At 43.1% G+C, this 25,595-nt stretch overlaps 1 protein-coding gene across 1 annotated transcript; it reads left to right on the top strand.

The window, feature by feature from the left end:
* The first annotated feature begins 125 nt into the window (after positions 1-125).
* Ubr7 (ubiquitin protein ligase E3 component n-recognin 7) lies at positions 126-24,619 on the top strand. Its single transcript, XM_004649322.2, has 11 exons — positions 126-334; positions 4,562-4,695; positions 5,691-5,751; positions 9,112-9,207; positions 12,629-12,682; positions 13,495-13,600; positions 15,718-15,917; positions 16,355-16,504; positions 18,050-18,212; positions 19,696-19,757; positions 22,546-24,619. Exons 1-11 carry the CDS (start codon positions 182-184, stop codon positions 22,636-22,638), a joined length of 1,272 nt encoding a protein of 423 aa, XP_004649379.1. The 5' UTR covers positions 126-181; the 3' UTR covers positions 22,639-24,619.
* Positions 24,620-25,595: the final 976 nt, after the last annotated feature.

The following is a 25,595-nucleotide window of genomic DNA, read 5'->3' as shown; positions in this document are numbered from 1 at the left end:
AAAGGAATGACTTCCGCCTGCCCGAACGTCGCTCCGCCCCTTTCCTTTCTCTTTCCTTCGCTGGGATTGGTTCGTGACGTTCGGGCCCCGCCTCCCCCTCCGCCGCTCAGTCCTCCGCGGGCCGCTTTTCCCGCCTCCGCCGGCTGCGGAGCTCCGGTCCTCGGGTGACAGCTAGCTGAGCATGGCCGGTGCCGAGGAGGAGCTTGCCGGGCGGCAGGCGGAGCTGGAGCCCGTCGTGTCCTTGGTGGACGTGCTCGAGGAGGACGAGGAGCTGGAGAACGAGGCGTGCGCCGTCCTAGGCGGCAGCGACGCGGAGAAATGCTCCTACTCGCAGGTGGGCGCGCGGCCCCGGTCTGCTTTCTCCCCGGGCTGCCGCGCACTCCTCTCTCTCTGTCCCCCTCCGGGCCCTCGGGCCTCCCCGGTGCCGGCCTGGCTGTCCTTTGATCCTCTGCATGTGGCCCGCGGGGACAGGGCTCCCTTCTCCCTCACTTCCTCCGTCCGGCCGGTCAGTATGCTGCAGGCTTCCCGGCCCTGGGAAGCTGCGCTGCTGCGTCCTTCTCCGGCCTCTGCTTCATGGCCTTTCGCGAAATTGTCCTAGTGACCTCTAGGATCCAGACATCCTGGACCGGACTTTTCCCATCCTAAAGGATGTTTATCGGGCACCGGGTTGGGCAAAGTAGAGTTAAAGGAAAATAGCTTCTGCATTTGATTTATCTCTCCGAGTGGCCTAAGTTGTTTGACAACTCTGAAATCTGGTTTAAAAAGCTAGCACTTAATTTTTTTTTTCTTTAGGCCCTACTTATTTGCCTTGTATATGTGTGTGGGGTCTCTTGCCACTGCAAAGGAATACCCGACTGGCCTTATGTGGGAGATTGGGAATTTTGGGTTGCAAGCAAAGCGCCTTTAAACCACTGAGCCTTTCCCACAGCCGGGCTAGTACTTTTTAATGGATAAATGAAGCAGGTACATCTGTGTGGGGGGTGACACCCTCTTCTCCCGGAAGTCGAACCGGGCCAGAACTTCAGGTGGCCCTGGGAAGAGAGGAGAGAAGTAAAAGATGTTTGGCGTCTGAGAGAGTGTGGTGTACTTTTCAGTGACTCATCCCATATTTATAGCTACAAAGATGGAGAAGGCTGGGTAGGAAGATAGCTAACAAGGGATGAGAATTGGTGAGAGGAAACAGATTACCTTGCCTCCCCATCACGTGAAAGACTGGGAAGCCAGTGAAGAGACTCACAGTCACTGGTGTGGTCTGAAGTCACAATACTAGTTGTCTTTGTGACCAAGTTGGGTTTGCACTGCAAAGTCGTCAAATTGTTAAATGTGTGTGTTATTCAAAGATAGTTCTGTATGTTAACTAGTACTGAAAACTTTTTTTTTTTTCTGTTTGTTTTTTTGAGGTAGGGTCTTGCTCTAGCCCAGGCTGACCTGGAGTTCACCATGTAGTCTCAGGGTGGCCTTGAACTCACGTTGATCCTTCTACCTCTGCCTCCTGAATGCTGGGATTAAAGGTGTGTGCCACTACACCCAGCTGAAAACGTTTTTTGCTCACTACTAAAACAACATTTTCTCCTGATTTCCTTAAAGGAAAAAAAAGGAGATCCCAAGTTTATATGTAGGCTATTTTTTTTTTAAATACAGGTAGGTTTATTAAGTGGACTTACTCAAAATATATGTGTTTTGTTCTCCTGTAGTCTAGGTTGGCCTCAAATACTTGCCTCCATTTCCCGAGTGACGCCTTACAAGTGTGCATCACCATTGCCTGGCTTGAATTTTTACTTTTATTATTATTATTATTATTATTATTATTATTATTATTATTATTATTATTTTGAGGTATGGTCTCTTCCAGCCCAGGCTGACCTGGAAGGTTTGTAGTCTCAGGCTGGCCGTGGAACTCAGAGCAGTCCTACCTCAGCCTCCTAAATGCTGGGATTAAATGTATGCACCATGACATGCCTGGCTTTGAATTTTTTTTTTTTTTTTTTTTTTTTGAGGTAGTATCTTGCTCTAGCCCAGGCTGACCTGGAATTCACTATGTAGTCTCAGGATGGCCTTGAACTCACAGCGATCCTCCTATCTCTGCCTCCCAAGTGCTGGGATTAAAGGTATGCGCCACCACACCCAGTTTATGTGGTTTTCTTTTTGAAAAAATTTTAAATATTGTATTTGAGAGAGAGAATGCCAAATGCACGTGCTGCTTTGTGCACCTGGCTTTATGTGAGTACTGGGGAAATGAACCTGGGTTGTTGAAGGCTTTCCATGCAAATGCCTTAACCATTGAACCATCTCTCCAGCCTGCAATTATTTATTTTTTAAAGATTATTTATTTATTTATTTGACAGAGGAAGGGGGGAGAGAGAGAGAATGGGCGCGCCAGGGCCTCCAGCCACTGCAAACTCCAGATGCGTGTGACTCCTTGTGCATCTGGCTTACGTGGATCCTGGGGAATTGAACCTGGGTCCTTTGGCTTTGCAAGCAAATGCCTTAACCGCTAAGCCATCCCTCCAGCCCCCTGCAATTATTTTGTTGTAGCAAAAAATAGGGACATGTGCATAAGTTATGCACATAGCTAGTTCAAGGCCAGTCTGGGCTAGAGCAAGACCCTACCTGGAAAAAAAATAACCCCCAGTGAACACATGATGCAGTTACCCACCACATAGGGGGCTGGGCAGATAGTTCAAGTGCTTGCAATGCTAGTGTGAGGGCCTGAGTGTGGATCCCCAGCACCGGTGTAGAGGCTGGCATGTGTAGGTGCCCCTCACCTAGCACTGGGGAGGTGGAGACCAGTGGATCCCAAGGGCAAGGTTACATTAACAATACATGAGTTCTCTTGAGCAAGAGACCTGTCTCAATAAATAAGGTGGAAACATCCACCAATTACCTCTGGCCTCCACACATATGCACTCAGATGTGCACCTCCATACATATACATATGCATATACATATGCATGCATACTGCACACACTAAAGATGCCAAAATTCAAGAAGTGGACTATTGCTTGCATACCAGAAGTCTGCCTGAGTTCTCCCTCTTAGAGGAAGGTGATCAGCATTTTAAAGTTTTGTCTGTTTTTCCTTCAACTTTTTATTTTGAAACATTTAAAACCTACAGAGAATAATATTAACACCTATATACCTCTTACATGTATTCACTCATATTTTTATTTATTTGCAAGCAGAGAGAGAGAGAGACACCCCTAGAGAATGGGTGTGCCAGAGCCTCTAGCCACTGCAGACAGACTCCAGATGCATGTTCCATTTTGTGCATCTGTCTTAACCACTAAGCCATCTCTGCAGTCCATATTTTACTTTTTTATGTGCATGTATTTGTATGCATATAGTATATGGTGTAAGCATGTAAAGGCCAGAGGAGGATGGCTTATTACCATACTCTGCTGTACTACTCCCTGAGACAGTCTCTCATTGGAGTTGGAGCTCCCCATTTTTCATCTAGACTGGCTAACCAGGAAGCCTCAGTTTTTCTGTCCCTTAGCACTGGGTTTACACACATGTGGGCTGTGCTCAACTTTTTATATAGGTTTAAGGGGATTGAACTTAGCCTCTTCTGCTTGCATAGCAAGAAGTCTTATTTGCTGAACAATCTCCACAATCTCTTCACTTTATTATTATTTTTTTTTAAAAGGGAACTACGGATGTATGCGCCATGTTCATTTGGTTCTGAAGTATTGAACCTAGGTCCTTAGACTTTGCAGGCAAGGGCCTTAGTTGCTAAGCCATCTCCAGCCCCCTTCACTTTTTGCAAAAATATCTTTTGTTCATTATTTATTTATTTATTTGAGAGAGACAGGCACAAGAGAGAAAGACAGATAGAGGGAGAGAGAGAGAATGGGCGAGCCAGGGCTTCCAGCCACTGCAAACGAACTCCAGACGCGTGTGCCCCCTTGTGCATCTGGCTAACGTGGGACCTGGGGAACTGAGCCTCGAACCAGGGTCCTTAGGCTTCACAGGCAAGCGCTTAACCGCTAAGCCATCTCTCCAGCCCCCCTTCACTTTTTTAACCACTTGATAATAAATAGCAGGCATCACACTAGCATCTCCTAAAGACTGAAGGGATTCTCTTCCTGCATTGATTTTTCTCTTTGGTGGGATTACAAGTATTTTCTAAATTTAAAGTAAGATAATACTTAAATCCATGTACACCCACCTTTAATTTATTCACGCTTGATTCACAAATTTAGGCTTCCTACAATTTTTTTTTTTTTTTTTTTTTTCCTGAGGTGAAGTCTCACTGTAGCCCAGGCTGACCTGGAATTCACTCTGTAGTCTCAGGCTGGCCTTGAACTCACAGCGATCCTCCTACCTCTTCCTCCTGAATGCTGGGACTAAAGGTGTGCGCCTCCACGCCTGATTTAAGTGTCCTGTGATTTTAAGAAAAATATTGCATAACAGCAAGCACTAGTATAGATGTGGAATATTACTTTGGTAGTTCGTTGTGCATACTTTAAACTTATCTTCATGATTTTCACAGGAATGTCTTGATCAGATAATATGTAACTGTACTTTTCATTGTTTTCTCATGTTTGGTCTGGCCTTTTAGGGTTTGGTAAAGAGACAAGCACTGTATGCCTGCAGTACCTGTACCCCAGAAGGAGAAGAACCAGCAGGGATTTGTCTAGCTTGCAGTTATGAATGCCACGGAAGTCATAAGCTATTTGAATTATACACAAAAAGGTAAGTTATTTGTTTTTCTGTTTTTATTTACTTGCGGGGGGTGGGGGAGCATGCCAGGGCTTCTTGCTGCTTCAGACAAACTCGAGATGCATACACCACTCTGTGCACCTGGCTTTTTGTGATTTAGGGACTTGAACCCAGGCCTTTAGGCATTGCAAGCAAGCACCTTATCTGCTGAGCCATCTTTCCAGCCCAAACCACCAGATTTTTGCTGAATGCTTTCTAAATGTCTAGATTCTTTCCCAACTACACTACATGTTAATATTGCTTTTTTCATTCAAAGTAATTGTGGATTAATAATATTAAGTATAATTATTTAATATAGTTTAATTAAGAGGGAATGGTTTTTTCACAAGACTTTTTGAAATATAAAACTCAGACTACTTATCCTTCCCTTCCAGTATTTTGTTAATGTGTGTGTGACACAGATAGTTGTCTTTATGTGTATTAGTTTTTTAGAACTGGAAGGTTTTCCCTTGGGGAAACCTCAAATCAAGTGTGCAAGTAGCAACCAAGGCTGCTTCTTAGGCTCTAGGAGTGAGTAGTCTGAAAGGGAAGTTATGATTTGAACTTAAAGACTACTTTTTTTTTTTTTTTTTTTTTTTAAGGTAGGGTTTTGCTCTAGCCTAAACTGACCTGGAATTTACTGTGTAGTCTCAGGGTAGCCTTGAACTAACGGTGATCCTACCTCTGCCTCCCAAGTGCTGGGATTAAAGGTGTATACCACCATACCCGGCTACTTTTAATTTTAAAAGAAGAATTAAGGGGCTGGAGAGAGATGGCTTAGCAGTTAAAGATGCTTGCTTGCAAAGTCTGACAGCACAAGTTCTGTTCTGCAGTACTCACGTAAAGCCAAATGTACAAAATGATGGATACACCTGGAGTTTGTTTGCTGCGTAAGCACCCCTGGTCCATCCATTGTCTCTCTCTCTGTTGCCAAATGAAGAATAAAATATATTTTTTAAAAGAGTTAAATTGGTTCTTTCTCTTTTCAGAAATTTTCGTTGTGATTGTGGAAACAGCAAGTTTAAAAATTTGGAATGCAAATTATTTCCTGTAAGTAAACGTAATTACAAATACATTCATAGGAGCTAATATTGGTTAAATTTACCAGTGTGGGTAAAAAGCAAACATTTTTCACAAAGAAAGTTCTCTTTCTCATTCTTGAGGGCTTTTTTTTTGTTGTTGTTGTTTTTAAGGTAGGGTCTCACTGTAGCCGAGGCTGACCTGGAATTCACTGTGTAGACTCAGGGTGGCTTTGAACTCACAACACCCTCCTACATCTGCCTCCCAAGTGCTGGGATTAAAGGCATGCACCACCACGCCTGGCTGAGTATTTCAATTATTTTCTGGTTAGAAAAACTCAATAACCTGGATCTCACTCTAGCCCAGGCTAACCTGGAACTTCCTCTGTAGTTCAGTTTGGCCTTAAATAGTAATCATCCTATCTCAGCCTTTGGAGTGTTGAGATTGAAGGCATGTGCCACTATACTGGGTGACTTATATATTTTTTTAAACTGGTTTTGTTTTGGTTTTTTCAAGATAGGGTCTCACTCTAGCCCAAGCTAACCTGGAATTCACTAGTAGTCTCAGGGTGGCCTTGAACTCACAGCAATCCTCCTTCCTCTGCCTCCTGAGTGCTGGGATTAAAGGCATGCACCACCTGCCTGGCACACCTGTCTTTTTTCTTTTTTTGAGGTAGGTTCTCACTCTAGCCAGGTTGACCTGGAAATCACTATGTAGTCTCAGGGTAACCTTGAACTCATGGTGATTCTCCTACCAGTGCCTCCCAAGTGCTAGGATTAAAGGCCTCTGCCACTATGCCTGACTCTCTTTTGGTTTTTTCCAAGGTAGGGTCTCACTGTAGCATAGGCTGACCTGGAACTCAAGTCTTTAGTCCCAGGCTGGCCTCAAACTGAGAGCTATCCTACCTCTGCTTCCTGACTGCCTGGATTAAACGAGTGCCACCATGCCTGGCTCCGGGTGTCTTTTTAATTTATTTTAATTTTTTTTCCTGAGGTAGTGATGTAGGATTTTGGGGTTCATGAGGGATCCCTCAAGTTTATGAACCCTAATTTTGGTTCCTGTCCAGTCTTTTATAGAGAATTGATAAAGATGGACTCAAGAAGGCTAAATTATGAATTATTAAATTTAGTTAGGGAGAAATTGCAAATTGTGGGGTTTATTTAAGGGAAATTGGGTTCTAGGAAGAGAGCAACGTCACCAGCAAGTGGAAAGTAGGAAACACTCAGCATAGTCCGTGAGGTTCATTCAGGAGAAATGCTGGTGCAGAGCCATAACCATGTGGAAGATAGAAGCTAGGTGCTTATGTAGGGAGACTTAGAAGAGACACACAGCTTCCACCCTGACCTTCCTCATAGAAGGAAGATAGGAGGGCAAATGGTGGAAAATATCAAAGCAGAGACCAAGAAGTTCAGATCAGAAATGAGTAGTAAAGAGAGTTACACCCATGACTACCCTCAGTTTAGAGAAACTACATAGATGACAGACATCTGCGCATTAGAAAAATCGCCTGTGTGGTAGATCTGTAGTGTAAGGTAAATATGCACATAGAAGATTCAGAGACCAGAGGAGAATCATCCATGTAACTAAAGTGAGACGTTACCCCAGAGTTTGCACATAGGCAAGCAGACAATTACCCAGACTAAGAAACTTACTGGGTTTGAGGGTAAGCCAGAGCCACATGTGTCCCTGTGACCAGAGTGAGGAGAGGCAGAGAGAGAGAGAGACTGGAAAATGGTATGGACAAGCCTTCATAGTCCATTGAAAGTGGATTCTCTATTCAGCTGGAGGCACTGTTGCTGTTGTAGATGAGTTGCAATAACACCCCAGTTCATTCCTGCCGAGTTCCATCCATGTCAGGTTGAGATGGCATTGATTCCATCTGGGCCTCAGTTTCTAACTGCCTTTGAGAGGCTGGCTTCCTCCTGTTTCTCCTTCAGGAGGGTCTCACTCGAGCCCAGGCTGATGTGGAATTCACTATGTAGTCTTAGGGTGGCCCTGAATTCATAGCAATCCTCCTTCCCCTAGGATTAAGGCATGAATTAACATGCCTGACCCAGGTGACTTTAAAGTGAACAAAAAAGCCAGGTGTTGTAGCTGGTGCCTACAGTCCCAGCACTTGAGAGGCTGAAGCAGGAGGATCACTGAATTCAAGACCAGCCTAGGCTACATAGTAAGTTCTGGACCAGTCTGAGCTGTACACACTATGTCTAAAAATAACTTTTTGCATTTTTTGTATGAGAGAGAGAGAGAAATGGGGCCCCAGGGCCTTAGCCAGCAGTTGAACTCCAGATGTGTGCGCCACCTTGTGTGCATGTGCTGCCAACTTGCATGCGTGCATTACCTTGTGCATCTGGCTTATTTGGGACCTAGACAGTCAAACATGGGCCCTTAGGCTTTGCAGGCAAGGGCCTTAGCCACGAAGCTATCTCTCCAGTCCCTGAAAATAATTTTAAAAGATAATAAAGCAAGCCAGGTGTGGTAACACACTTCTTTAATCCCAGCACTCGGGAGGCAAAGGTGGGAGGATTGTTGTTCCAGGCCAACCTGGACTACATATTGAACTCAGATCAGTCTGAGCTAGAGTGAGACTCAACCTTGAAGAACCAAAAAAAAAGGAAAGAAAGAAAAAAGAAATAAACCAAATCAAATAAGTAAAATTTGAGAATTAGTGCAGGCTAGGTTGCACAGAGTACTTTTTTTTTTTTTTCTTTTTCGAGGTAGGGTCTCATTCTAGCTCAGGCTGACCTGGAATTCACTATGTAGTCTCAGGCTGTCCTCGAACTCACTATGATCCTCCTACCTCTGCTTCCCGAGTGCTGGGATTAAAGGCGTGTGCCACCACGCCTGGCTACATAGTACTTTTTTTCAACTGCCTCTTGGCTAGTAAAACTATGCTTTCACAGTATGTTATGAAATAACAGATAAAAGAGAAAGTAAGGAATGTTGTATTCAGTAATAATTGCTAAAACCTTCATATTTTCTCCCTCCTTCAAAGATTCATTTAGATAATTTCATTCCCTTATTTTTGTCTCCCTACTAACCTGAAGGTCTTGGTTGCCACAGCTGTACATAAAGAAAATGCCTTGAAATTCCAGGTCATTGTCAGCTAACTAAATTGATGTATTCATGATTAAGGTTTATCTCCATTTTATTGAGTGGCTATATTGTTATAAAGATGATAGATAAAATGTTGAATTTTTTCCCCTGTATCTTGGAAAATGTATTTCTTTAATGTGAATGGATTTTTTTCTTCAGTCTTGGAAATTATTGACTAGGTTTTGAAGGGATGATTTTTAATGTGGAGCTTTCTTGAATGTATACATTTGCAATGCATCAAATTATGTTCAAAGTTAAACTGTATAGCATGTGCTAAAATTAAATCTTTTTCAGGAAAAAGCAAAAACAAATTCTTGTAATAAGTACAATGACAACTTTTTTGGATTATACTGCATTTGCAAGAGACCCTACCCTGATCCTGAAGATGAGGTATGAGAACTGGAGGTTAAAATCTGGGACTGCCATTTCTTGTCTTGACTCCTAAAGTCTTGGCTTGGGCACTGTGGGAAGTATTTCAGGATGCTCAGGCATTCTGGTCTTATTCCCTTCTTGTGTATATAGCTTAGATCTGTAATTGCTGTAGATCTTAACTTGTTTTTTCATTTGCATATCATAAGAATGACAAATAGGAGAGGACTTTTCTAAAGCCAGAACTTCTTCCCTTTCTCTTTCATGTCTTAGCCCCTCTCACACACTTCCTAAAAAAATGACTTTCAATTTCTTGCCTCCCTGGAAGAAAAGAAATATGTACAATACCAAGTTCTCTTAAAATTTTTGAGCTGGATGTGGTGGCACACATCTTTAATCCCAGCACTTGGGAGGCCAGGGTAGGAGGATCATAGTGAGTTCATGGCCATTCTGAAACTACATAGTGAATTCCAAGTCAGTCTGGGCTACAGCAAGACCCTACCTTGAACAACAAAAAACAAAAAAAAAATTTTTTTTTTTTTAATAATTCTGGACTCTGGAGAGATGGCTCAGCTATTAAAAGCACTTGCTTACAAAGCCTAATGGCCCCAGTTCATTTCCCCAGTATCCATGTAAAGCCAAATGCACAAAGTGGTGCATGCATCAAGTTAGTTTGCTGTGGCAAGAGGCCCTGGCAGACTCATTCTCTCAAATAAATGATTTCAATTACAAAAGTTAACATAATTCAGAAAGGGTTCTTTTATTCCTGTACCTCTTTCTTCTCAGGTCTATTCACTGTTAACTCTTTGATATATTTATCACAATTTATATTTTCAGGCCTTTTTGTGTATACATAAGAATGTTTGAATGAGCTAGGTGTGGTGACGCACGCTTTTATCCCAGCACTCAAGTTTTAGTGCATGCGTGTGTGGCTCTTCTCAGCAGTACTCCATAGGTAGCTACCCATATTAAGCAGCACACATGTGACCAGGTGTTGTCACTTAAGCCTGTAATGCTAGCACACAGTAGACAAGTGGCAGGAGGGTCACCACAAGTTCAAGATTGGCCCGGACTGTGTAGCGAGTTCCAGGCTAGCCAGGACTACATTGCAAAATGCTGTCTCAAAAAAACCCCTTTTTTTTTTTTAAAGCCTACCTCTTTTTTTTTTTTTTAAATTTTATTTATTTATTTGAGAGCGACAGACACAGAGAGAAAGACAGAGGGAGAGAGAGAGAGAGAATGGGCGCGCCAGGGCTTCCAGCCTCTGCAAATGAATTCCAGACACGTGCGCCCCCTTGTGCATCTGGCTAACGTGGGACCTGGGGAACCGAGCCTCGAACCGGGGTCCTTAGGCTTCACAGGCAAGCGCTTAACCGCTAAGCCATCTCTCCAGCCCAAAAAGCCTACCTCTTTGTAACCCTTAGAATGTATGCCAAATCTAATATGCCATTAGTTAGTTGACCTAATGGTTCCTCTATTGTAAAGTGGCATTTTCTGACTTTTCATTATTATAAAGAAGGCCTTAGTGAACATCTTTACACAGATATAGAATGCAGGTGTTATACAACATGGATATCTGGTGGCACCACTGCTAGGTCAGAGGATATCTGTGTTTCACATTCTATCCAAAAGCCACCAACAGCCGGGTGTTGGTGGCGCACGCCTTTAATTCCAGCACTCGGGAGGCAGAGGTAAGAGGATCGCCATGAGTTCAAGGCTACTCTGAGACTACAGAGCGAATTGCAGGTCAGCCTGGAATAGAGTGAGACCCTACCTCGAAAAACAACAACAAAAAAAAAAAAAAAAGACACCAACAGTAGATCATAATGGTTATTTTACGCAGCATTCTTACCAGCCCTACACATATGGCCATTCCTTTATAGTTTTGCTATGCTAATAACTTACGAATAGGATCTGTAATTTTTTTTTTTTCCTGATCATGATGTCGAGATTATACAGCTTTTTCTGAGACTTTTGGCATTAGTAATTATCTTCTCAGAATGGTCTTTCCATGTTTTGTTTGTATACTTACTGATCTGAGAGTCCCTTTTATGTTTAGAGGAATTATCTTCTTTCTTTTTAATTATCTTGAAATCATAATTATTGGACCAAATTATATTGAGGAGGATATAGAAGAAAATTTTTTTTTCCAATTCTGTAGCTTTAATACAAAGTATTTAATTCAATACATGGTTACTTAGGTTCATCAACTATTATTCTCTCAGCTCCCTTGAAATCTCATTAGCATCTCTGTAATGAACATCTACATGTTAAACCCTGCATCTACGCATGAATACATCTGCAGTAAGATGGTCACATGCCAGGAAGCATGGTGTCAACGGTAGCAGCATACCACACAACCTAAATGAGAAGCCATGTGCAGCTCACTTGCCAGGATTTCTCTATCACTTAGTTTTTTACAGAGGGGGAAGATGAACATGTTCTAACCTAGAATATTTGTCCATAAAAGAATTTATTTGTATTGTGTTCACCAGCAGGTACATAATAGCCTGTTTCTAATGACCACAGAAGTGGCTACCCATATAAATATTTATGCTTTAGGAAGCTTAGGACTTCACAGTCCTGGTTCAACTCTCTTCCAACGTGATTAGAAGAAATTTTTGAATTAACAAAAATAACATCTTAAAACTGGCTATTTTAAGGTGTGGGGTAAAATGTTCCTTATAGCATTGTTGAATCAGAAGACAAAAACAATAACATGATGGAGAAATTGATAGTGGCTGAAAAAAATTGTTCTATACGTACTTTAGGCTGTTAGTAGCATGCAATGCAAGCCTAGAGTAGTCGGGTATGGTGGTGCACGCCTTTAATCACAGCACTCAGGAGACAGAGGTAGGTGGATTGCTTTGAGTTTGAGGCCATCCTGAGATTATAGAGTGAATTCTAGGTCAGCCTGGGCTAGAGTGAAACCCTACCTCAAAAACAAAACATATCAAAAACCCAGAAAAACAAATCCTAGGGTAAAGGGAAAATCATTCCCAAATAGTCTATATCATTTGGAATATAATTTTCCTAGTGAAAGTATTAACTTCTGAATTTGAGAAGTTGTCTATATTATCAAGAGATTGTAACATTTAGTTTTCTGCTTACTTGGCAGCATTTGTGGTAAAACGTCCCAGTTGCCACATTCTACGTTGGTCAGTTCACTTTCTTTGCCTGAACCCAGGTTCATATGTAAAATGAGAATTCCCTTAACTTACTTATAGCTTTGCGAGAGGTAGGTATTAATGCATATACAGAGCTTTACAATTTGTAAGCCAGATGATGTAGAATGAATTCTTTGTTCCCTTAACGATATTACATGGAGAGGTGTCTCACAGTTGTTAGAACATTTGTTAATATCTTCTTCTACTGTGGGCCAGGTTTACTTCTGTATCCTAGAATTTAATGCAGTCATTAACAAACTGCTTTTTTGAATCAGGTTCCAGATGAGATGATTCAGTGTGTGGTCTGTGAAGACTGGTTCCATGGAAGGGTAAGGAAAACTTTGCTTCTTTAAAGACATCTCTGTGTGGGCATGGTGATGCATGCCTATGGTCCCAGCACTGGGGAGGGATGCAGGAAGGTCAGGAGTGTGAGGCCAGCCTAACATGAAATCCTTTATCAAAAATTTAATAAGCAGGGCTGGAGAGATGCCTTGGTGGTTAAGGCGCTTGCTTGGGTTTGAAACCCCAGTTCCCACGTAGAGCCAGATGCACAGTGGTGCATGCGTCTGGAGTTCTTTTGCAATGGCTGGAGTTCCTGGCATGCCCATTCTCTCCTCTGTCTTACTCTCTGTCTCTCTGTGTTTGTCTTCTCGATCTGCTTGTAAGTCAATAAATATGTTTTAAAAATTAAGTAAAAATTGGGCTGGAGAGATGGCTTAGGGGTTAAGCGCTTGCCTGTGAAGCCTAAGGACCCCAATTCGAGGCTTGGCTCCCCAGGACCCACGTTAGCCAGATGCACAAGGGGGCGCACATGTCTGGAGTTCGTTTGCAGTGGCTGGAGGCCCTGGCGCGCCCATTCTCTCTCTCATTCTCCCTCTTTCTCTCTCTGTCTGTCACTCTCAAGTAAATAAATAAAAATAAAATATTTTTTAAAAATTAAGTAAAAATAAAGCAAAAAGATAAAACCATATCTCAAGAGATAAGGATGCATCCTTTCAATTTGTTCTATTTTGCATTATTCTTACCCTTAGTAAGTTAATGATATGATCTATATATTTTTGTCATATTTGTGTATAAAGAAATGAACATTTTAGAGAATCTGGAGAGCTCAGGAATTCTGTTTGGTTTTCTATATTCACAGCATCTTGGTGACATTCCCCCTGAGAATGGGGATTTCCAAGAGATGGTGTGCCAGGCTTGTATGAAACGTTGCTCTTTCTTATGGGTTTATGCTGCACAATTGGCAGGTAAGTGTTTCTTTGGAGTTGGGTTGATATAAATTTGTGAAATATAGCTGGGCATGGTGGCACATGCCTTTAATCACAGCACTCAGGAGGCAGAGGTGGGAGGATTGCTGTGAGTTCAAGGCCACCTTGAGACTATATAGTGAATTCCAGGTTAGCCTGGGCTAGAGCAAGACCCTGCCTTGAAAAATCAAAAGTAAATAAATAAATAAATAAATTTGTGCGATTTGTATGTTGAGTCTGAAATTTTTTAAATTAATTAAAGTTTTTTTTTCTAAATTTATTTATTTGAAAGTGATAAAGAGGCAGATAGATACAGAGAGAGAGATTGGGCGCGCCAGGGCTTCCAGCCACTGCAAATGGACTTCAGGCGCATGTGCCCCCTTGTGCATCTGGTTAACGTGGGTCCTGGGGAATCGAGCCTTGAACCGGGGTCCTTAGGCTTCACAGGCAAGCGCTTAACTGCTAAGCCATCTCTCCAGCCCTAATTTGTTTTTGTTTTTTTTTTTTAATTTTTATTTATTTGAGAGAGCGAAAGAGGCAGAGCAAGAGAGAGAGAATGGGCATGCCAGGGCCTTTAGCAGCTGCAGAACTCCAGACACGTGTGCCCCTTGTGCATATGTGTGACATTGCATGCTTGTTTCAGTGCATCTGGTTTATGTGGGGCCTGGAGATTCAAACCTGAGTTCTTAGGCTTAGCAGGCCTTACCTGCTAAGCCATTTCTCCAGTCCCTGGAATTTGTTTTTTTAATTTTAAGATATTTATTTCTCTATTTATTTGAGAGTGAGAGAAAGAGGCAGATAGAGGAAGAGAGAGAATGGGCATTCTAGGGTCTTCAGCCACTGCAAATGAATTGCAGATAAATGTGCCACCTTGTACATATGGCTTATGTGGGTACTGGGGAATCAAACCTGGCTCCTTAGGCTTCACAGGCAAGTGCCTTAACCACTAAGCCATCTCTCCAGCCCCACTCTGGAATTTTTAGCTGATTTTTTTTTTTTTTTTAAATCCAGGTGCGGTGGCGCACACCTTTTTTTTTTTTTTAATTATTTATTTATTTATTTGAGAGCGGCAGACACAGAGAGAAAGGCAGAGAGAGAGAATGGGCGCGCCAGGGCTTCCAGCCTCTGCAAACATTAGCTGATATTTTTTGTTGGACATTGAGGTACAGAAAACATTAAAATCTGTTCCTTCTCCATACAGTCCTTAAGAGAACCAAGAACAAGTGTGAACTTGAATTATGTACATAGTATTGATGAGACCAGAACTAGAGATGTGCAAGAGATAGTTTTGAATGTGATTTTGTGAGTCTTTGTTTGTTTGCTTTGTTTTTTGGGGTAGGGTCTTGCCTCTATAGAGCCCAGGCTGATCTAAATTCATTCTGTAGTCTCAGGGTGGCCTCAAGCTCACAGTGATCCTCCTACCTCTGCCTCCTGAGTGCTGGGATTAAAGGCGTGTGCCACCACACTCAGCTAAAACCTTTTTGTGTATCCTAGAGGTTGAACCCAGGCTCTCATAAGTTACATGTGAGGGCTTTCCCCTGAGTCACAGCCCCAACCATGGTTGGCTGGGTTTTTTGTTGTTGTTGTTGCTTGGTTGACTGGGTAACTCAGGCTAGCTTCAAATATTTCTGGATCCTTCTTTCTCCTCCTAGGTTTTCTTAATTGATTTCCCTTCATTTCTTTCGCTGTCAGATGGCCTCATATGATATTAACTTGTCATGTCATCAGACCAGCATGAGCCTCTTTACCGTTTGCTCCTCTTTCCTTCATGGTGTTTATGTACATTATCCCTATTGACTTCTTCCTCCCATGAAAAGAGAAGTAGATGGTGTTTTCCCAGAAGTCCTTTTTCCCTGTGTTTTTAGTTAACTCTCCTATGACCTCATGTTCCTTTAATTACTCTTCTCTCTTTTAACAAGTATAGTGTATTTTTTTCTTCTTTACATATAATTGCTTAAGTAGTAGTGATTAGTATTTTTCAATGAGCCATTTATTCATAATCTAAAGTGGGGATGCTCCTTAGTCCAAATTCTGAAATATTTTGAAAACAGAATGAATGATTTGTCTGGTAAGCCTACGGCCATCTCTCTGTGTGTTTGCTTTCGTGGACCCCACAGTAAGGAAGATGTCTGCCGAAGACGATGGGCAGGTGCTCAGTGTTGATGGGACCGGGGATCAGGAAGTTACCAAGCCTGACAGTGGAGGTGATGCTCTCAGGGAGGAAGCTCCGGAGCACAGAAATGATGCCGTCAAGGACGCGAAAGCTGAGCAGAATAATGAGCCATGTACCAGCTCTAGTTCTGAATCTGAGCTCCAGGTAGGATACAAACTGCAAGCCAGTAGGAGTGAAATTAGACATGAAGTTTTTAAGCTTTGTTGCTTTGAATTTTTCAGTGGTAGTATACAAAGCAGTTCAGGTAAGGGAGTGCACACTTGTCCTCCCTGCACTTGATGGGTGGAGACATCCAGGTTGCCGCAAAATAGAGGCCAGCCTAGCCTTTGTAGCAAGTTCTAGGCCACTGTGTCTCCGTAGGGAGACCCTGTCTCAAAAACCATCACAAAATTTTTAAAAAGCTGAGTGTGGTGGTGCATGCCTTTAATCACAGCACTTGGGAGGCAGAGGTAGAAGGATCGCTATGAGTTTAAGGCTACCCTGAGATGTCATAGTCAATTTCAGGTCAGCCTGGGCTAGAGGGAAACCCTGCCTCAAACAACCAAAAACAAAAACAAAAAAACCCCTTAATTTTATTTCAGACAGTGTTTACAAATCAAAGTATCAAAACAGAATCCCAGTCCAGCTGCCGACTTCAGGAGCTCAAAACTAAGCCATTTTTAAAGAAAGACACTGCCACTTACTGGCCCCTGAACTGGCGCAGCAAATTATGTACCTGCCAAGACTGCATGGTGAGTATCTGAATAAGCTTGATGTTCATATACTTTGTGTGTTGAAAAGTGCATTTATGGAATTGATGTTGGGAATGTAGTAATTTTTATGAAGTTGTACATGTAATCAGAATTTTTGCAGAAGAAAATAATTATGTAGTACCTTCTTTTCATTTTTTTTTATTAAGAATGTTTTTTATGGATATATCATGTGTTGATACCATCTTTCCCTCCTCCCTGCCCCCATTCCACAGAGGGCCCTGCTCAGTGGGGTTGCTGGTATTCCCCATGGGGTTGTGGGTTATGGGTTATGCGTTGTGGGAACCGGAGTCAGTTATTAGGGGAGGCAGTGCCTCTGGGCATGACGTCCCAGTGGCTCTTACACCACCTCTTACACAAAATTCCCTGGCCCTTAGTGGTTGTGTTTTAAGTCTACTTCAGTTATGAGTTCTCAGGAGCCTCTGGATCTCGGCTTTGGTATGTGTTGAGCGTCCTCAGAGTGTCTCCTTCATCCTGGCACTGCTTGTCAGGCTCACCATGGAAGCAGCGCTCTTGCTCATCTCCCTGCTTCCTCTCTGGTTTCGCCTGGGCCTTGACTAAGACGCAAGGGTTGGTTTTATCTCCTCAGGTCTTGCTACCTTTTGGTGCATGCTCCCTCCAGAGCAGGGGATCTGGGAGTTGGGGGATATGTAGTGCTTTTTTAAAAAAATATTTGGAGGTAAGGTTCTCACTCTAGCCCAGGCTGTTCTGGAATACTGTGTAGTCCCAGGCTAGCCTCGACCTCACAGTTTGTCCCATAGATCCTGTCTCCCTCCAGAGCATTGAGATTGTAGGCAGTTGTCACGCTTATCAGGTATTTACATGGAAGCTGGGAATCTGAACTCCTGTCCTCATACTGGCTCAGGAAGTGCTTTATCCACTGACCCATTTCCCAGCCCCCAAAATAGCAATTCCCTCCTTCTTTTTTTTTTTTTTTTGGTTCCATAGAATTGCCTAGAAACCCATTTGCTTGAGAATTGTAGTAAGTCAGTGGTTTTGTGAGTGTTCATGTGTGAGCATGGAGTGCACATGTGGAGGTCAGAGGACACTTCTGGTTCCATCCTCACCTTCCACCCTGTTTGAGGAAGAGTCTCTCTTCACTGTTCTCTGCTGCAGTCACCAGGCTCACTGGCATGCCAGCGAGCTTCCAGACAGTTCTGTCTCTGCCTCCCTTGTCATCGCAAACTCGTTGGCATTATAGACACTAGCATTACAGCCTCTGGCTTTATTGGGATCTGGACTCAGGTGCTCATGCTTGTGCAGCAAGTGCTTTATCCCCTGAGCCCGTTCTAGCCCAAGTCAGTGGCTGTTCAATACAGACCTCACAGACATGCAACATCCATTAGGAAATTGGGAGAGTTCTGAAAAAGAAACAACTCTGCTAAAAGACTCAGATTTTCCTACAGGACAGTATAAAGTTTTGTTGTTGTTGTTGTTGTTTAATATAAAGTTTTTAGTAACTTTCTTGCAGTTGACTTTTTAAAAATGATTTACAGTTTTAATGGTGAAACTTTTTTTTTTTTTAAGAAAATGTATGAAGAACTAGATGTCCTGTTTCTGACAGATGAATGTGATACAGTTTTGGCTTATGAAAACAAAGGCAAGATTGACCAGGCAACTGACAGAAGGGACCCTTTAATGGACACCCTGAACAGCATGAATAGAGTCCAGCAAGTAGAACTCATTTGCGGTAAATACTGGTTATGTGCAGAAATTCATGGTTTCCTTCACTAAGGAAAGCAAATACAAAGAAGATAATAAAATATAAATTTCTAATTTTATACAAAGAAAATTAAAATTTGAATTATGTAGTAGGCATCAACTATCATTGGTTGACTTTTAATATTGTTGAGTATTCAGTCTGCTCAAAGTTTCATACTAGAATAAGGTTTGAGAAACAACATGTACTGTTTTAAGACTATATATTTGAATACAGAATAGTAAAACATAGATTATGCATTGCAATGTCACTGAGCATTATATACCATCATTGAACAAAATATGGTGGCATTTTGAAAGTTCTCAAGATATTTGAGTATTTATAGAAACTGCCTAGGAGGAGCAATATTCTTTAATTTTTTTTTTATTTAGTTATTAGGGAGAGGGAGAAAGTGAGAATGGGCTTTCCAGGGCCTCTAGCCACTGCAAATAAATTCCAGACACGTGTGCCACCATGTGTATCTGGCTTACTTGGGACCTGCAGAATTATGCCTGTGTCTGTGGCCTTTGCAGGCATGTGCCTTAACCTCTTAAGTCATCTCTCCAGCTTGGAGGAGCAATTTTCTTAAGTCCCAGTATACCTAGTTTATTTCAGTTTTTCTGTCTCAGCTAGTTTCTACTTGGGAGTCACCACTTTTGTCTCTTATATGGCATTGATATTTCTCTATTTGTAATTATCTGATTAATTCCTTTTGCCCCTATTAGACTAAAAGCTTTTACAAATTAATTTAGTTGGCATAGGAAATAACTTCATTTTTTTTTGTTGTTGTTGTTGGTGGTGGGTTTTTTGTTTGTTTGTTTTTGTTTTTCGAGGTAGGGTCTCACTCTAGCCCAGGCTGACCTGGAATTCACTATGTACTCTCAGGGTGGCCTTGAACTCATGTCAGTCCTCCTACTTCTGCTACCAAAGAGTTGGGATTAAAGCATGCACCACCCTGCCCTGCTTCAGTATTATGTTTTCATATATATATGTTATTTTACTTTGCTCATATTCACCCTTCCTCCCCAACTAAAAGCTTTTCAGTGATGGTGGCTTCGCTTAACAGCTCTTATTTTTGTAGCCATCAAGATGCCTTTTATACAATACAAACTTAAGTCAGTGTATGAATTTAAAACTTAATGTTAATTAATCCAAGGTTTTTTCAGATACTTGAAATCTAGAGACATAGGAAATCCTTTGCAAAAATCTTAGCCAGTCTTTGTGGACATTGGAGGTTTTTTTTGTTTTTTTGTTTTTTTTTTTTGGTATATGTATTCTTATTGTTGCTGACATTAAAGGATCCCAGATATCAAAATAAAGGAAGCCCAGAGAAATTGAAAATAAGTTTCTGTGTTTCACGTAGGAAAACATTGTTTTAAACTATTATACTCAACTATCAATGGCAAATAGAGATTTTGTGTTTGCAAGCCTGTAGCAGATCCAAACTTGAGGTGCCTTTGTGATTTTGATGCAGAGTACAATGACTTGAAGACTGAGCTGAAAGACTACCTGAGGAGATTCGCTGATGAAGGCACGGTACGTGGAGACACAGAGCCTCAGCCACTGCCTAGAAAGTTCTAAGTTAACTGTTCCCTTTTCTTTTTATTTTTTCTTTTTAAAATATATTTTATTTATTTGTTTGATAGAAAGAAGCAGAGAGAGAGAGGAGGAAAAGGGGAGAATGGGCACACCAGGGCCTCCAGCCACTGCAAACTAACTCTAGAGACATGTGCCTCCTTGTACATCTGGCTTACGTGGGTCCTAGAGAATTGAACTGTGATCCTTTGGCTTTGCAGGCAAATGCCTTAACCGCTAAGCCATCTCTCCACCCCTAAACTGTTCACTTTTAATGATAGAAAGAATTGACAGCTGGGCGTGGTGGTGCATGCCTTTAATCCCAGCACCCAGAAGGCAGAGGTAGGAGGACCGCTGTGCATTCAAGGCCACCCTGAGACTACATAGTGAATTCCAGGTCAGCCTGAGCTAGAGTGAGACCTTACCTCAAAATACCAAAATAAATAAGTAAATAAATAAATAAAAATAATAATAAATAAAAACCAGGTTGCTGTAAGATCCATCTGCTTTGTTTTGTCTTTAGCTAGAGGAGTTAATGTTACTATGTTCTTGATGTTCTCAGATGGTTGGCTGACTGCCTTTTGTCTAATACATCTATGTGGCTATAAAAATATAACAGTGGGAAACTACATTTTCTGGGCATGGTGGCACAGCACTATAATCCTAGCATTTGGAAGATGGAGGTAGGAGGGTCAGGAATTGAAAGGTCATCCTTGGCTACATTTGGAGTTCAAGGCCAGTCTGGACTACACTTGAAGACATCTAGAAATTGCACTCTAATTTTTTTTTTTTTTTTTGGTTTTTTGAGGTAGGGTCTCACTCTAGCCCAGGCTGACCTGGAATTCACTATGGAGTCTCAGGGTGGCCTCGAACTCTCAGCAATCCTCCTACCTCTGCCTCCCGAGTGCTGGGATTAAAGGCGTGCGCCACCACGCCCGGCTGCACTCTAATTTTTGTATATTTAGATCCCCTTCACAGTGTCCAGAGATAGTATTTCCTTTCATTGGCTTTTGGTGTTTAATATTGATAACCCAAGGTAGGGACAGTTCAGTGCAAATTCCCAGATCAATTAGTCCAGTCCAGTTAGTGCTTAGAGCTGAAGTCTAGACCTAGAGTCTTGCACGGTTAGTCCTTGGTGCTTGTGAATGGGGAAGTTAACTGGTGTGTGGCTGGGTCCTGACCCTGTTCTTTACCGGATAAGCATTCTCCTGGAAGGTTGTTGCAAGTTAGCTAGCTTTGTGGTCGTCGTCCTGTGGGGATCAAGTCTGGAGAGTGGGCAGTTTTCACTGTATCCAAGAGTGAGTGCCCTCTTTCTTTCCTCTTTCCCCCTCCTGCCTATATGCAGTCACATGCTGTCTGTTTCTGTTTCTCTCACTCTGCCTGTCCTTCCATCCTTCCTTACTGCCAGTAAGCATGTTCTTTGTTCTTAAACTAAGAAACCTGTGTCTTGTGAGGGCTGTTTATCAGCTTGCCTTTGGGGCAGCTGACAAACTTTCCTGGCTTGTCTTAGTTTATTTTTTTAATCCATATTTGCCCTTTGTCTTATTTATATTGTTTTAGCTAATATCTTAGATACATTTTTATGTGATCTTAAATCCTATGCCCATAATAGAAGATAAATTTATCTTTTGTTGTATTGAATGGATTTTATTGCATAAAATAGATGTAAAGGGCTTCTATATAATTTGGTTTGGATTTATCACCCCTCCCCCCAGCAATCATTTTTCTGTTTATATCGCAGTCATCTTTAATTTTAGACTCAACAAATGAAAGTCATTTGTGTCCTTTAAAATATTCTCAGGCCAGACGTGGTGGCACATGCCTTTAATCCCAGCACTTGGGAGGCAGAGGTAGGGGGATCGCTGTGAGTTCAAGGCCACCCTGAGACTACAAACTATGTTTCAGATTGTGAATTTAGCCCTCTTCCCTCTAGCAGTCAGGCCTTTCCTTCAACATATTGGGTGGCAGCAGACAAGACCTTAAGTGTGTAAAAAAAAATTTTTTTTTTTGGCTTTTTGAGGTAGGGTCTTGCTCTAGTCCAGGCTGACATGGAATTCACTATGTAATCTCAGGCTGGCCTCAAACTACAAAAATCCTCCTACCTCTGTGTTGCAGTCAGGTTCTCATTGCTGGTAGAAATCACCCAACCAAGAGTAGCTTCTGAGAAAAAGAGGTTTATTTTGACTTACAGGTTGGAGGGGAAGCTCCACAATGGCAGGGGAAAATGATGGCATGAGCAGAGGGTGGACATCACCCCCTGGCCAACATCAGGTGGACAATAGCAACAGCAGAGTGTGCCAAACACTGGTGTGGGGACACTGGCTATAACACCCATAAGCCCGCCCCCAACAATACACTCCAGGAGGCGTTAATTCCCAAATCTCCATCAGCTGGAAACCTAGCATTTAGAACACCTAAGTTTATGGGGGACACCTGAATCAAACCACCTCACTCTACCTCCCAGGTGCTGTGATTAAAGGTGTCCACCACCACAACTGGCAAATGTGGTTTTGTTTGGAATAGTTTCAGCCTACAATGGGCCTCTCCACATGTGGTCCTGTGCTGAGTGGAGAAGTGCCGGGAATTGACTTGTTTGAAATGGGCTGCCTCAGACTTCTGGCAGGCCGCCTCCTCCCGGCGCAGGCGGCTCTCTAATTCTTACCAGCAGAACTATCTGCTGCATTGTGATTGCTCTTTCATTGCATTTGTAATGTGGTTGCCTTGTGTAATCTTTGCTTTTAATCAATAGGTTGTTAAGAGAGAGGACATCCAGCAGTTCTTTGAAGAGTTTCAGTCGAAGAAGAGAAGACGAGTGGACGGGATGCAGTACTACTGCAGCTAGAGCGGCCGCTGAAGCGCCTGCTCCGGGACAGAGCGCCGAGTCACCTGGCCTCTCTCAGCTCCTCTGCCCTCAAGCGCCCTCCTCCTCCTTGACGACAGTAGCCACATCCTTTATGACTCAGTTAAATGCAACTCATTCCACAGACTTCAGCTCTTCTGCCCAGGATACCCAGGGTTCTTTGTGTCTCCATGTTAAGAAGTTTGATCTGATTTTGAGAATGCAAACCGGCTTTTTTTTTTTTTTTTTTAACAATTCCTTTCTTTAACTCCTGAATGTGTGTACTTTGCCATAGAGCTGTTGCCATCTGTAGACCTCTGTAGGCGTCACAGAGGTTCTCTTGCTTCCAGCCTGAACCTCTGTGAGTCCCCTTCACCCCAATGATCATGGTGCCTTGGATCAAAGCTTCCTTGAGCCTTGTCTGCCCATCCTCCTCTCTGTTTTCTGAGGTTTGGTCATGGCTGTGCTCTGGGTCAACCTCCAGAGTAGCCAGGACTGCTGTTCTGGCTAGGACGTCTGTCACAGGCTGATGACAGGGCTGAGGAAGCACATTTTTATTCTGAATTTTGCTGATAAATTTAAAGTGAAATTTTCATTCACAATATTGGTGGCACTCAATATTAGCTTTTCAGTACTGTACTGCTCACAGGGCTTCCTGGGGAATCTGCCCATACACTTAGTCCCTTTTTGCTGCCTAGAAAGAGACCAGATAATCACACCTGTGACATCTTGGTGGTTTACAAGTCCTCTGGGTTTCCTTGTATTATCAGGGGTATGCATAAGCGTGTCTTCAGAGTAGACCTATTCTGATAGTTCTGTAACAGAAGTGTTATTGGAACTCCAGTAAGTTATTTTCCCCTGGAAGCTGTGTTGAAGGCAAAAGACACTGACTGACCTTAGTTGCAGTGACAGGGCAGTGACCACCCCAGAAGAGACAGACTAGCAGATGCCAGGCAAATCCCTTGGCTGCACAAGTGACAGGTGGGTGTGCACAGCCCTAGCTTGCGCAGGCGCTTCCCTGGTGACCGTGAGGCGGTCTCGGGAGCTCCCATGGGACGCCGCACACCACGCCGGGGGAAGGGAAGCCCTTTCAGGCGGCGTGAACTTTCCTTCAGCCCATCGCTCGGTCTGTGTGGAAAACAACTGTTGATATGTATAGAGCCCTAAATTGTATCCTAGAGAAATGCAGGGTCTTTCCTAACTCATTTGGAGGTGTATTAAACACGTTTTAGGCCCCATGTTGGTGTGAATACTCCCTTTGTAGCCAGCAGTCGTGTCCACAAGTGCTCCCTGATCCCTGGGCGGGATGAAGGACGCCTACAAACGAGGCCTCAGGAAGCGGCCCACCTTCTGCGCTTGGCCTTCAGCCTCCTCGTCACAGATCCTTATGAGGACTGATGGCTGCAATTGGAAGGTTCCCAGGATGCCAAAGACACCTGTGTGCTCTGAACTGGCCTTGTGAAAAGCACTCAGCTAACCTCAGAGTGTCTCAGCTTGGGAACTTCCAGGTCAGGATATTTTGATCTTTTTACACTTGCACTATTAGTGTACCATCATGTTCTGAAAGTTTGTATCTTCCCAAAGATCTGATTTAACTTTAAAGTTCCTTCCTTCCTGTGAGAGGGGTCAGAATCAGAGGCAACATGTTGCTGAGCAACACAGTAATACAGATCACCCAGTGCTGAAGGGCTTGTACAAAAATACTCCACTTCCTTTTACATTAACCAGAAGACCTCTTTTTGTACCTGTTGTTCACAACTAGTTTTCTTATTGACTGTACTGGATTGTCTCTTCTTGGAGAGACTGACTTGGCCAACATGTGGCAGTTGATAGTAATGCATGTTTTATGCAAAATGAAAATGTGCTACGAGTTGCTTTGGAGAATTCTGGCATTGTATGTACATTTTTGTAGAAATTGATACCGGACTTACATATTAACTCCAATCAGGTTTCTGTAAAATCTAAATAAATCAATTCAAAAAAATGCTGCTTTTCAGATTGTTCTTGACCCTGTTTGGCGCATACAGCCTCCCTGTATAGGAAGCGAGTATACCTGCCAATGCCGCCCCGTCCTGGCTCCTGCTCAAAGCCGAGCCCCCGGACCGGACAGGCCGAGGCAGCGCCTTCCTCTCCCACTGCTCTGACCTAAGGTTCTCAGAGCAGAGCTCCTTCACCTGCTACTTTTCCAGAGCCTCCTGAGAGTTGTGGGGTACAGTAATTGCTTTTGGGGTCCAGGTGAACAGCACAAAGCATTGAACTGGGTCCTGACCAAATGCAGTAGGTTCAGGTTCTAGTGTGTGCAGGGAACCAAAGCCAGCTTTTCAAAAGTAAATGTAGCCAGTGGTGGTGGCCCTGCCGATAGTCCAAGCACTTGAGGGGAGGAGAGCTGAAGGAGCAAGCCGAGGCAGCAGCTGACTCCAGCCCTGTGAGATGTCAGTGCTGTCTGGAAGACTTAACTGGGCAAAAGTCCCAGGAGCCAGTAGGCTATCTGCTAATGAGGTGTTTTTGATAAAAGCCGTGGGCTCTCTGGTCCTCACCTCAGCCCCTGCAACAAGAATTCTCAGTAGATACAAGCCTTGGGCTCCGGGGGGGGGGGGGCATCTGATCTGACCCCGTGTTGCTGGCAGAAAACACCCAACCAAGAGCAGCTTATGGGAAAAAAAAGGGGGGGTTATTTTGGCTTACAGACTGGAGGGGAAGCTCCATGATGACGGGAAAACGATGGCACGAGCATCTGCAAGCTTATGAGCACTTGAAGCCAACCGTGGGTGGGCTAGGTAGACCCCTGGGTAGGGAGGGCTGTAGCTGCTTAAAACCCCTGGGATCAATAGTGGCCTGGGTCTCCTCTTGCTCCAGGCACAACCAGAGGGTTCCTACTGTCAGATGAGTGGAAGCCCACAGGAGAGGGGTGACCATCTTGAGGGAAGGGACCTAACCCCCTCAGGGAAAGCTCACCCCAG

This window comes from Jaculus jaculus, chromosome 7 (assembly GCF_020740685.1).
Source record: "Jaculus jaculus isolate mJacJac1 chromosome 7, mJacJac1.mat.Y.cur, whole genome shotgun sequence".
NCBI lineage: Eukaryota > Metazoa > Chordata > Mammalia > Rodentia > Dipodidae > Jaculus > Jaculus jaculus.
Note: the sequence above shows the minus strand (reverse complement) of the source record. Positions and strands in the feature narration are given on the sequence as shown.

Coding starts and splice junctions, on each gene's coding strand:
- Ubr7 (XM_004649322.2), top strand. CDS start 182: ATGGCCGGTGCCGAGGAGGAGCTTGCCGGGCGGCAGGCGGAGCTGGAG. Junction 16,505..18,049: donor GTACCTGCCAAGACTGCATG/GTGAGTATCTGA, acceptor TTTTTTTTTAAG/AAAATGTATGAAGAACTAGA. Junction 18,213..19,695: donor GCAAGTAGAACTCATTTGCG/GTAAATACTGGT, acceptor ATTTTGATGCAG/AGTACAATGACTTGAAGACT.